The 10,452-nt window shown below is 73.8% G+C and overlaps 1 protein-coding gene across 2 annotated transcripts; it reads left to right on the top strand.

The window, feature by feature from the left end:
* The first annotated feature begins 240 nt into the window (after positions 1–240).
* LYL1 (LYL1 basic helix-loop-helix family member) lies at positions 241–8,977 on the top strand. Of its 2 annotated transcripts, none has more exons than XM_074979832.1 (4): positions 241–563; positions 6,379–6,787; positions 7,445–7,536; positions 8,023–8,977. In XM_074979832.1, exons 2-4 carry the CDS (start codon positions 6,423–6,425, stop codon positions 8,400–8,402), a joined length of 837 nt encoding a protein of 278 aa, XP_074835933.1. In that variant the 5' UTR covers positions 241–563; positions 6,379–6,422; the 3' UTR covers positions 8,403–8,977. The 2 variants fall into 2 exon arrangements, with proteins under 2 accessions (XP_074835933.1, XP_074835934.1); XM_074979833.1 differs by having other exon boundaries at positions 6,376–6,787.
* The last annotated feature ends 1,475 nt before the right edge of the window (positions 8,978–10,452 follow it).

Here is a 10,452-nt window from a genome sequence, read left to right as displayed (position 1 = left end):
CCCCCCGGCCCCGGCCCCAGCCCGGGCAGTCCCAGGCCGCCGGGGTCTTTGCTGCCCCCCCACCGTGGGCAGGGCAGGGCCGGGGGCTTCCGCGCTCCAGCGCCGGGCTCCTTCGGCCCAGCAGCCGCGGAACCCCCGAGCGGCCGCTCCGGGCGCTGCGGCTGCCGGGTCACGTTATCCCGCTCCGGCTTCCTCTTGTTTTCCTGCCCCGTCTCCCGCGAGCTGGAGCCCGCCGAGGGGTTTCCTTATCAGCGCGGCGCAGGCGGCCGGTCGCCTCTTATCTGCCGGCAGCAGCACCATCCCCCGGCCGAGCGGCAGGAAACCCCTCGGGGGGCGGGCGGGGGAGGGACGGCGCAGACTTCTGCAATCGCCCTGGCCGCGCAGCGCCCGTGGCTGGACCCGGAGCCGGGCGGGGGGCCGAGGCCGGGGAGACGCTTGAGCCAATCTGACCCCCCCCCTCCCCGTGGCGCGGCCCCCCCCCCAGGCGCCCCCCGAGGAGCGGAGCGGCCGAGCATGGAGAGGGCGCCCGGCGGCCCGGAGCGAGCATGTGGCCCGGTGGTGGGGTAAGACGCGCCCCTCGCGGGGGTTCCCCGGGAGCCGTGGGGCCCCTTCGGCCAGCGGGGCCAGCCGGGGCTTCGCCGGAGCCACCTGCGGCCGGGGGACCGTGCGGCGGGCGCGGGGAGGTGCCGGGCCCCGAAGGAACCCGGCGCAGGGCGGGCGCGGCTGGGGCTGGCGGGTGCGGGACGCGGAGAGATCCGGCCCGGGACGCGCCGCTGCCGCAACCCGCGTGGATTTCTGCGGCGGCTCTTTGGGGCGCGGCCGGGGGGGGCTGCAGGGCCGCAGCTGGGGGCTTTGGGCTGAGAAGCGGCTCGGCGCCCGCCGGGACAACTCGGGCCTCGCCCAGGCGCCGCTGCGCTCCCCGAGTGTAAACGCACCGGAGCACCAGCGCCGGCGGGACGCGCTGGCCGGACTGCCCGGGCGGGCTCTGTTACCGCGGGCCGGGGGGGCAAAGTCCGGCCCGGCCAGAGCCACGAACGCTGCCCGTGCGGGGGGCTGGGGGCGCGCGCGGCCGACTGGGGGGCGTGACTCGCGTGTGACGCCCTCGGCGGCCCTGGTGCCGGGCGCGTTGCAGCCGGGCCCCATTTCTGTCCCCTCGGGAGCCCTCGTGGGGCTGCGTCGCGGGGAGGGCGGGTGTCCCCGGGGCGCGGGGAGGGGCCCCCTTCGGCCGGGCTCGAGCGGGACAAGCCCCCCGGCGACCAGCGCTGGGAAGAGTCACGCGCGCGTGTCCCGGGTCTGCCCCCACGGGAGCTCGGCACCGGCCGCGCGGGCGGAGCGCGTGGGGCTGGGTGGAGGCAGACGGACACACGGACAGATTCCCGTCCCCGCCGCACTCAGAGGCGAGCCCCGGCGCTCTCTGCAGAACAGATCAGACTCGGGTTTTTCGCGCCGTGGGGTCGGGCCTGGCGCCGAACGGCGGCGGGGGGGCGGGGGCGCTACACGAACTGGCCGGGGGGACGGGGGTGTTACACGGGCCGGGGGGGGGGGGGCGGGGGCGTTACACGAACCGGCCGGACGCCGCCTCCCTCCGCCGGCAGCGCCCGGGGCGGCATTTGCAAACCCATTTCCTCTCGTGCTCGGCCCGGGCCTCGCCCCCGCAGCCGGCCGGGGCGAAGCTGGTGCGGAGCCGCGTGAACCGGGCGGCGGTGCGCGGTGCCCCCGGGCTGCCCACGGGGCTGGTACCCGGCCTGGGGCGGGGCGGGGCGGTCCCGGGATGCGCTGCGCTCCCGGACCAAGCGCGGCCCCCGGCAACCTCCTGGTGCGCCGCGCGCGGCGGGGCTGGAGCGGGAGGGGATTGGTGTGGAAAGCGCCTGAGAAGCGGGCGGCTGCAGAAGGGCACCAGCCGGGACCTCCGTGGGAGGACGCAGCCCACGGGGCGCCCCCTGCAGAAAGTCCTGCCACGCACGTTCCAGCCGTCTGCAGCTCCGGCGTTGGGCACAATGGCCGGCTCCGATGGGAGGACAGACCCCCAGGGAACGGGCGGGTGAGCCCATGGGTTGGCGCAGCGCTAGGCTGTGGAAACAAGGCCGCTCCACACGGGGCAGGGAAGAGTGGAAGGGAACAGCGAGGGCGCATCGGCCACCACCGGCCCTGAGCCCAGGGCTGCTGCTGATGACGACGATGGATGGAAAAAATTAGAGGAAGCCCCGTGTCAGGAGGCGCCACTTGCGTCGTTAGGGTCGGGACAAACCAGAGCCCCCCGTGCTGGGCGCTGTACGTTAGTTGTTAGTAACTTGACTTAAACGCGCCGCCGCTGGGTGGCGCACAGGGCAGCCGCAAGGTGCCTCCGCTTCACTCTTGTCTAAGTGAGGCGTCACCACGTTTCCAGCTGGGAAAAACGCACCACAGCTGGTGAGATCTGGGCTCCCCCATGAGAGCGGGGCCTTTGGGTACTTTTGCCCCAGGCAATGGGTCACCCTTCTCAAGGTGGCAGCCCGAACCCCGTGGGGAATCATGAGGCTGCCCTCAGAGCTGGACAGCAGGTGAGCAGCGGCTGCTGGCCGGGACCCCAGCTCTGTAGGCAGCGTCGCCGCCAGCAGTAGCGCAGGACGGTGCTACCGTCACCCCTCTTGGGCCGGGATCCGCAGGCCGCAAAACACCGGCCCTGAGTGTTTTTAAAGACCCATTCCCGCTTCGTGACAATGATGCCTTTTCAAATGCCGCGACCGGGACCGTTCTGAAAAGGGGCCGTGGTGTGCGGGGCCCGGTCTCTCCATGTAGCCTGGAAGCGTGAGACCCCGTCCGGCTGCGCTCAGCGCCGTGTGCGCTCAGCAGGCCATTTAGCGTGGCTTGTGTGAGGTCGGGGCAGATGGGCCATTTCTCAGGGACGTTCGGCTCTGGACGCGGGAGGCCCTGGGGTCCCGTCACTGGAGGCCTTTAAGGACAGGCTGGGCAAGCGGCTGTTAGGACCGGCCGAGGTTTGCTACTAGCGCCTGGGCCCCAGTGCTGGGATTCCGTGAGCCTCAGGTCCCTCTGCTCGGCTGCGGAAGGGAGCGCAGCCAGGTGTCCCAGGGCCTGGGCAGGGCCCTGCATTCTGCCTCCCGCTCTAGAAGGGGCGTGAGGCCTCAGGAGCATAGTGAGTGGGACTGGGCGCCAGGACGCCTGGGTTCTACCTCAGCCCTAGGAGGGGAACGGTGCCTAGTGGTTAAAGCGCGGGGGGGGGCGGGCTGTGAGCCGCCAGCTCCTGGGTTCTAACCCCAGCTGCACGTGGGGGGTGAGGGCTAAATGGGGAGCGGGCAGGGAGCCAGGACTGCTGGGTTCCAAGCCCAGCTCCGACGTGGGGGTGGAGCTGGGACTCCGGGGTTCTACCCCCTGAGCTGCCTCTGCCTTGACCGTCCTGTGTGGGACTCAGGTTGCCCCCGGGGGGCCCCTGGGCATCTCATGGCCAACAGTGTCTGTCCCCCCCAACCCCCGGCCGACACTCCACAGCCCACCAAAGGCACCTGCCCCGCACAGGACAAGCTCCCTTCACCTGCATGGCCCGGAGGAATGGGAATGGCTTTCTGAGGCCACTTCCGGGCCACTGTGGGGAGCCCCAGATGCCAGCAGGACAAGTACATGAATAGGGCCAAAACCCCTGAGAGGCTGGGACAGTATTGCTGGGGGGGGGGGCCTCCCTCAGTGGTAGCCACTCCAGGAAAGCTACTAAAACAGGTTCAGGTGGAGTCATTGCGGGGGGGGTACCACGTGCGCTGGGGTGGGGTCACCCCATGGGGTACCACGTGCGCCGGGGTGGGGTCACCCCTGGGGTACCACGTGCGCCGGGGTGGGGTCACTGCAGCAGTTATGGGTGAAATTGTGGAGAGACTGGAGCCGGCCCGGAGAAGAGCGCCAGGAATGGCGGAGGGTCTGGAGAAGAGGAGCTGCGAGGGAGGCCGGAGAACGGGGCTGGTCCCCTCCGGAGGAGAAGGGAAGAGCAGAGGCGGCTGGGAGGGGACGCGCCAGAGTTTTTCAAGTACCTCAAAGCGGGTGAGGCGGAGGAGGGAGAAAACGGCCCCCGCTGGCCTCTGGGGCTGGACACGAAGCGATGGGCCTCGACCCGCAGCCGGGGAGCCTGAGCTCGGCCCTGCGGAACAACTCACCCCCTGGAATAAGGGCGCAGGGCGGCCGCGGCCTCCCCGTCTGCGCAGCCACGTCAGGGCGGGCGAGACGCGTCCCCCCGGGGATGGTCCAGGCGAGGGGCCCCCACGGCGGCCCCGGCGCTGCAGGAGGCTCCTTCGGGGTTGCTGGAATCGCAAAGCGGCGCACAGGCCCGCTGGGGATGGACCTCCGCGGCCCGGCCCGGCCCGGGGCTCCGGCGTGCAGCGCATTGCGGGAGCCGGGTACAGCGGGGCCTCCCCAGACCCGGGCGGGGGGTCCCCGGCCTCGCGCCTCCTGCCCTCTCCGCCCCCTTCGGGAACAGCAAAGGGCTCCCGCGCTGCGCCCGGCTGCGGGTCCCGGCCTGGACTCGGTGGCCTCTCCAGGGCCCTTCTGCTCCTCTGGGCCACGCGCGGGTCGAGCCTGCAGGGGCCGCGGGGCGCACGTGGGTCGAGGCTGTCCGGGCTGCGGGGCCCGCCGGGCCGAGCTGGGTCCTGGGCCGGGAGCGGAGTCCGGGCCCGCTAGCCCCAGGCAGGGGGAGCTGCGAGGTCCCGGCCCGGGGAAGAGGTGCGCAGGGAGCCGGCGCTGGCCCAGCCCACCCTCGGGGCGGGGGCGGTGGCCGCGGTTCCTGCCCCAGAGAAGGGGGGAGGGGTCCTGGAGGGAGCAGCCAACGCCGGCGCGAACCGGGGACCCCGGGGGCTGCGGGCGGGCTGCGGTGCAGCTCCCCGGGGAGCGGGACGCGCAGGGAGCGGCGCCGCTATTTTCAGCCGTCACGCCCAGAGCCTGGCGCGGCCTTGGCGCCCCCTGGCTGTGCCCCAGGGATGCGCGCCCCGCGGCCCCCGAGAGCCCCGGCGCTCTCCGCTCCAGCCGGGGAGGCTCCAGGGACCTGGGTTCGGGGCCGCCCGGGGGCGGTTACCTGACCAGCCTCTGCCGGCAGCAGCCTCCGGCCCGAGCCGCTGAGAGGACGCCGCCGGCCGCTCCCGCAGCGAGGGAGGCCGTGGGAACCGGGGGGCCTGAGGCCGGGCGGGGGCTGCCGCTGCCGAGGGCCCACGCCGGGGGGTTCGCACCCCAGTGCTGCCACGCGCGGCCCCAGGGAAGGCGCTGCGAGCGGGGGAGAAAGAGGAGTGAGCGGAGGTCCCGGGCCGGTTCCCCGGTGCTCAGCGGGGGGCCTGAGCCGAGCCCAGCCCCCCCCCACTGACGGGCACAGGGGGCTCCCCTGAGCACGGGGGCGCTGCGGATCGCCGGGCCCACGCAGGCTCTGCTGCCCCGTGCCAGGCCCGGGCCGAGGCAGCGCGGACAGGCCGGCGGGTAAAGGCCTCTGAGAGTCCGCGGGGAGCGGCGCTGAGCCCGGCCCGTGGGCACCACCGGCACAGGCCGGCCAAGGGCCACGGGTAGGGCGGGTCCCAACCAACCCCCAGCACGTTCAGCGGGCCCGCGCGGGGACAGTCACCGCAGGGGTGCGGGACACGCGGCTACACGCGTGGGGGGCTGGATCTGTTTGCACCGGGCGCGTTGGCGGCCGGGCGGGGTCTGGGCAGCGCCTGGCACGGGGGGGCCATGAACCAGCCGCCCCCCGGCGCGGCTCGGCCCGGCCCAAGCCAGGGCAGGGAGCTGGGGCCCTGGCCGCACGGCCCGGGGGCTTCGCCGCGGTACTGGGGGCAACTCCCCAAACCGCAGCGCTCCGGAGCGCTGCGCTTGGCCGCTGTCCGGTCCCCGGGGCACCAGGCCCGGCTCGGCTGAATCTGGGCCCAGCATCAGAAAGGACGGGGCCGGGTGTCTGCCGCTTCTCCGAGCGGCGCAGGGGCTGGCAGCCGGGACTCCGGGCTTCCAGCGCTGCGTCTGCTGCTGGCCTCGCTGGGACACCTGCAGCGAGGCACTTCCCGGCCCCCTGCCTCAGTTTCCCTCTCTGGCACCCCCCTGCCTCAGCCCCCCCGGCCCCCCTGCCTCAGTTTCCCTCTCTGGCACCCCCCCTGCCTCAGCCCCCCCCGGCCCCCCTGCCTCAGTTTCCCTCTCTGGCACCCCCCTGCCTCAGCCCCCCCCGGCCCCCTGCCTCAGTCCCCACCCGGCCCCCCTGCCTCAGTTTCCCTCTCTTTACCCAGACGCTTTGGGGCGCTCCAGAGCAGTAAGCAGCGGGAAGAGGCTTCTCGAACGGGCTGGGCCCAGGGGTCTGATCGGGGCCGGGGGTTCCGGGGGGCAGAAACTGGGCCCCGCCTCGGGCTCACGCCGCCCTTCTTGTCCCAGCAGGTGAGCCCTGGCCGCAGCCGGAGGTGCCCCGCCGCCCCTGGAAGATGATGGAGAAGCTGAGGACTCCGCCACCCCCCCGCAGCCCCCCACCCCCGCCCTCGCCCCCTGCCGGCCACTCCCCTGCCCCTCCGCCCCCGCCCTCGCCAGCTGACGCCAAGGGGAGCCCGCCCCCCCCCGCGCCTCCCCCGCTGCCCCCTGACATCCCCGTCATCAGCCTGGGCCACAGCAAGCGGCCGCCCCCCCCCGACGTGCCCACCACTGAGCTGACGGCCCTGCGCCCCATCCCCTCCCTGGTCCAGCTCTCGGCCCTGGCCCCCGCGCCCCCGCCGGCCCCGGTGCCCCTGGGCGGTCTGCAGGGCCCGCTCCTGCCGCCGCAGTACCACCCCCACCCCCACCCCTTCCTGAACAGGTCAGTGCGCGCTCCGCCAGCTGCCGGCCCTGGCCCCCCGCGCTGCTCCCCGGCAGGGCCGCAGTGTGGCAGGCTGGGGTGTCAGGGCAGGGCTGGTTTACGGGGGCGGGGCTGCGTGGTGACTCCGCCCCCTCCTCTGCGCGCCCCCCGGCCATGGGGCCCTGCTGGCCCCGCCCCCTTCTCTGCGTCCCCCCGCCATGGGGCCCTGCTGGCCCCGCCCCCTTCTCTGCGCCCCCCGCAGCCATGGGGCCCTGCTGGCCCCGCCCCCTTCTCTGCGTCCCCCCGCCATGGGGCCCTGCTGGCCCCGCCCCCTCCTCTGCGCGCCCCCCGGCCATGGGGCCCTGCTGGCCTCGCCCCCTTCTCTGCGTCCCCCCGCCATGGGGCCCTGCTGCCCCCGCCCCCTTCTCTGCGCCCCCCGCAGCCATGGGGCCCTGCTGGCCCCGCCCCCTCCTCTGCGCGCCCCCCAGCCATGGGGCCCTGCTGGCCTCGCCCCCTTCTCTGCGTCCCCCCGCCATGGGGCCCTGCTGCCCCCGCCCCCTTCTCTGCGCCCCCCGCAGCCATGGGGCCCTGCTGGCCCCGCCCCCTCCTCTCAGCTCCCCCGCGGCCATAGGGCCCTGCTGGCCCCCCTCACCTGCTGCTCTCTGTCCCTCTCCCCAGCGTCTACATTGGCACCTCCGGCTCCTTCAGCCTCTTCCCCAGTAGCCGCCTCAAGCGCCGGCCCAGTCACTTCGAGCAGGAGATCCTGGACGGTGAGCGCCCCCGGCCCGCTCTAACCACTAGGCCTGCTGCCCCGTGAGCCAGGGCCGGGACCCAGGAGTCCGGGCACCGCCCCTCCCCCACTCCCTTCCCAGGGCCGGGACCCAGGTGTCCTGGCTCATAGCCCCCCCAGCTCTAACCACTAGCTCCTGCCGCCCCCCGAACCAGGCCAGAGCCCAGCCCCCCGCTGGGCCGAGCCCTGCACACGGCGCTGGGTGATGGCTGCGATAAGCCCCGCCCCGCCCCCAACGAGGACACCCGAGGCGCCCCACAGAACCCCAGCGCGTGTGGCCTGGCCTCCCCTGGGGCGTGGTTTGGCCCGGGGGCTCTTACGCCGCTTCCGCGCTGCGCCCCAGAGGTGGCTGCATCTCGGCCCGGCCCGGCAGGGGGAGCCGGGTATAAACAGCCTCCGCGCTGCGCCCCAGAGGTGGCTGCATCTCGGCCCGGCCGAGGAGCCCCACATCCGCCTCTCCCCGCAGGGCACCAGCCGCAGAAGGTGGCCCGGCGCGTGTTCACCAACAGCCGGGAGCGCTGGCGGCAGCAGAACGTGAACGGGGCCTTCGCCGAGCTGCGGAAGCTCATCCCCACGCACCCGCCCGACAAGAAGCTGAGCAAGAACGAAATCCTGCGCCTGGCCATGAAGTACATCAGCTTCCTGGCGCAGCTGCTGCGCGACCAGGCCACGGCCACGGCCACGGGCGAGCCGGCCACGCCCCCCCGGCCCGAGGCCAAGGCGCCCCCGCCCGGCAGCCCCGAGGCCCCGCGGGGCGCTGCCCCCCGCCCCATCAAACGGGAACGGGCGCCCGCCCGGGAGCGCCGGACTCTGCGGGGGGCCCCGGCGGCCGGGGAGGCCCGGTGATGACTGGCCCCACCCCCCACGCACACTGGATTCGGGGTGACTGTGGACGAGGGGGGCGGGGCAGCCTGTGTGGGACTGAGTCGGGAGCCCGCCCCCCCAGTTGCAGGGCTGCCACACCGGGCAGGACCTTGGCGGGGCCATTGGTGTGATGATGTTCGTCCAGTCTCAGCCGCTGCTGCTGGCCCGCGAGGAGACGCTCCAGCTCCGCGTGGGAAATGGGGGGGGGGGCTGAAGTGGTCAGGGCAGCGCCCCAGCTACTGCCAGAGCCCCCCATGGGCAGAGCCCCCCCCGGAGTGGACTTGGCTGTGTTAACCCCTTCGGGGCGTGGGGCTGAGCTCCCCCATGCCTGTGCCCCCAGTGCTGTGGCTGTGGAGGGGTCGCGGGGGGGTCTGCAATGGGGCTGGGAGTCAGCAGCTCCGGGTGGGTGGGCCCCCTCCATGGGCCTTCGGAGCCCCTGCCCCCCATCTGTGGGGTGGGGCCCTGCTCGGAGCTGGGGGAGGGGCCCCGGCGGTTTTTAATTTAACCCTGTGTGGGCTGTAGCTGTGCAGCAGTGAAAGAAAGGCCGTGGACACAGGCGCCTGTGCCTGCTTCTTGGGGCGGGGGGGGGGGGCGCCGTGGGGCAGAGGTTGTGGGGCGGGGCAGCGCCTGGACACGCCACCGGCCTGGCTGGGGGCGGGGGCTGCCGGCAGGAACTGGGGGGCGGGCAGAGCTGGGCCAGCACAACGGCCCCTTCCAGGCAGCAGCGGGACTCGGCTGTGGGGGGGGGGGGGGCGCTGTCCCTGAGGGGCCCATGGCCGCGGGGGAGGGGCAGAGCGGCGGAGGGGGTGGGGTTTGGGCGGGGGGTGATGACTCAGCAATAGGGACATTGTCCCCCCCCCCCCGGCAAAGCGGGAGGGGACGGGGGGCCAGGAATACATCGGTGTCACCAGTTCCCCCCCCCCACTGGCGCCCTCGCTGTGTCCCTGAAACCCCCCAAACGACCCCCTCCCGTTCTGCCCTGCCCAGCTGGGCCTGTGGCTGGCTGCCTGGCCCGGCTCCGTGCCTCAGTTTCTCTCCCCTACGCCCAGGTAGGCCCTGCAGCCGGGCTGGCTCACGCTGCCTGTGTGTGTGGCGGGGGGGGGGGGGGGGGCAGACCCAGTAACGCCCCCGGGTCTTACCGTAATAAACCTAATAGTACCCAGCTGTGACCCTCCCCGGCCAGGGACCCACCCACATGAGCACGAAGGGGCTGTACTAGCAGTGGCTGAGGGCGGGGCAGGGCTCTGATGCCTGGGGGGGCTGCTGGTCTGGAGTGAGGGGCACCGGCTGAGCTGGTCGGGGGGCGGGGAAACCCTTGGGGGCTGCCCCCACCAGCGCCCCAGCAGAGGGCTCCTGCAGCAGAGCCGTTGCTCCACCTGGTGCCGTTGGGCTGCTGCGGGGGGGTCGGTGGGGTCCCGCCCAGAGGTGGTTGGTGCTGAGTCACAGCCCCGGCAGCCCCTCGGCGCTTCCGCGCGTGGGGGGGGGGGCTGGGGTGCATGGTGAGTTTGGGGGGGGCGGGAGGTGAAGCTGGGAGGATAGAATGGGCCAGATTGGGGGGGGGCTGGTGGGGGGGGGCAGGACGAGGCACAAGGCTTCAGAAGACGTGTGGGGGGGGGGGGTCCCCGGATGGGGTGAGGTCCGGGCATCGGGTGGCATTGCTGGGTGAGCCCTGCCCAAGGTACGCCCCGCCCATTAATGGGCTGGCTCTGGGCGGTGGGAGGGGCCACATTGGCTCGCCCCCCCCCCCCCGCAGAACAGCCCCCTCCCCTGAGAGGCCCCCCCCATTATGCCCCACCCCCCGCTGCTCCCCAGCCAGGCCTCTGGGTCTGTTCGGCATGAGCTGGGGCGGGGGGCGAGGGTGGGTCTGCGTGTGCAGCTCTGGGGGACCAGCCAGCGGATCACGGCAGGGGCAGCCTGGGCACCCGGACGCCTGGGTTCTCTCCCCAGCTCTGGGCAGGGCACAGGGACTAGTGGTTAGCGCACTCAGGCTCCGCCCCTGCCTGGCCTGGTGGGCGGGGGGGGGTGTTGCTCA

The sequence above is a fragment of the Carettochelys insculpta genome, chromosome 29 (genome assembly GCF_033958435.1).
Source record: "Carettochelys insculpta isolate YL-2023 chromosome 29, ASM3395843v1, whole genome shotgun sequence".
Taxonomy (NCBI): Eukaryota; Metazoa; Chordata; order Testudines; family Carettochelyidae; genus Carettochelys; species Carettochelys insculpta.
The sequence above is the reverse complement of the archived record's forward strand: the minus strand, read 5'-3'. Positions and strand labels throughout refer to the sequence as shown.

Excerpts from the sequence above, each read along its gene's own strand:
- LYL1 (XM_074979832.1), top strand. The coding sequence starts at position 6,423 with ATGATGGAGAAGCTGAGGACTCCGCCACCCCCCCGCAGCCCCCCACCC. Across the intron at positions 6,788-7,444 it reads CCCCACCCCTTCCTGAACAG|CGTCTACATTGGCACCTCCG; the intron begins GTCAGTGCGCGC and ends CCCTCTCCCCAG. Across the intron at positions 7,537-8,022 it reads CGAGCAGGAGATCCTGGACG|GGCACCAGCCGCAGAAGGTG; the intron begins GTGAGCGCCCCC and ends CTCTCCCCGCAG.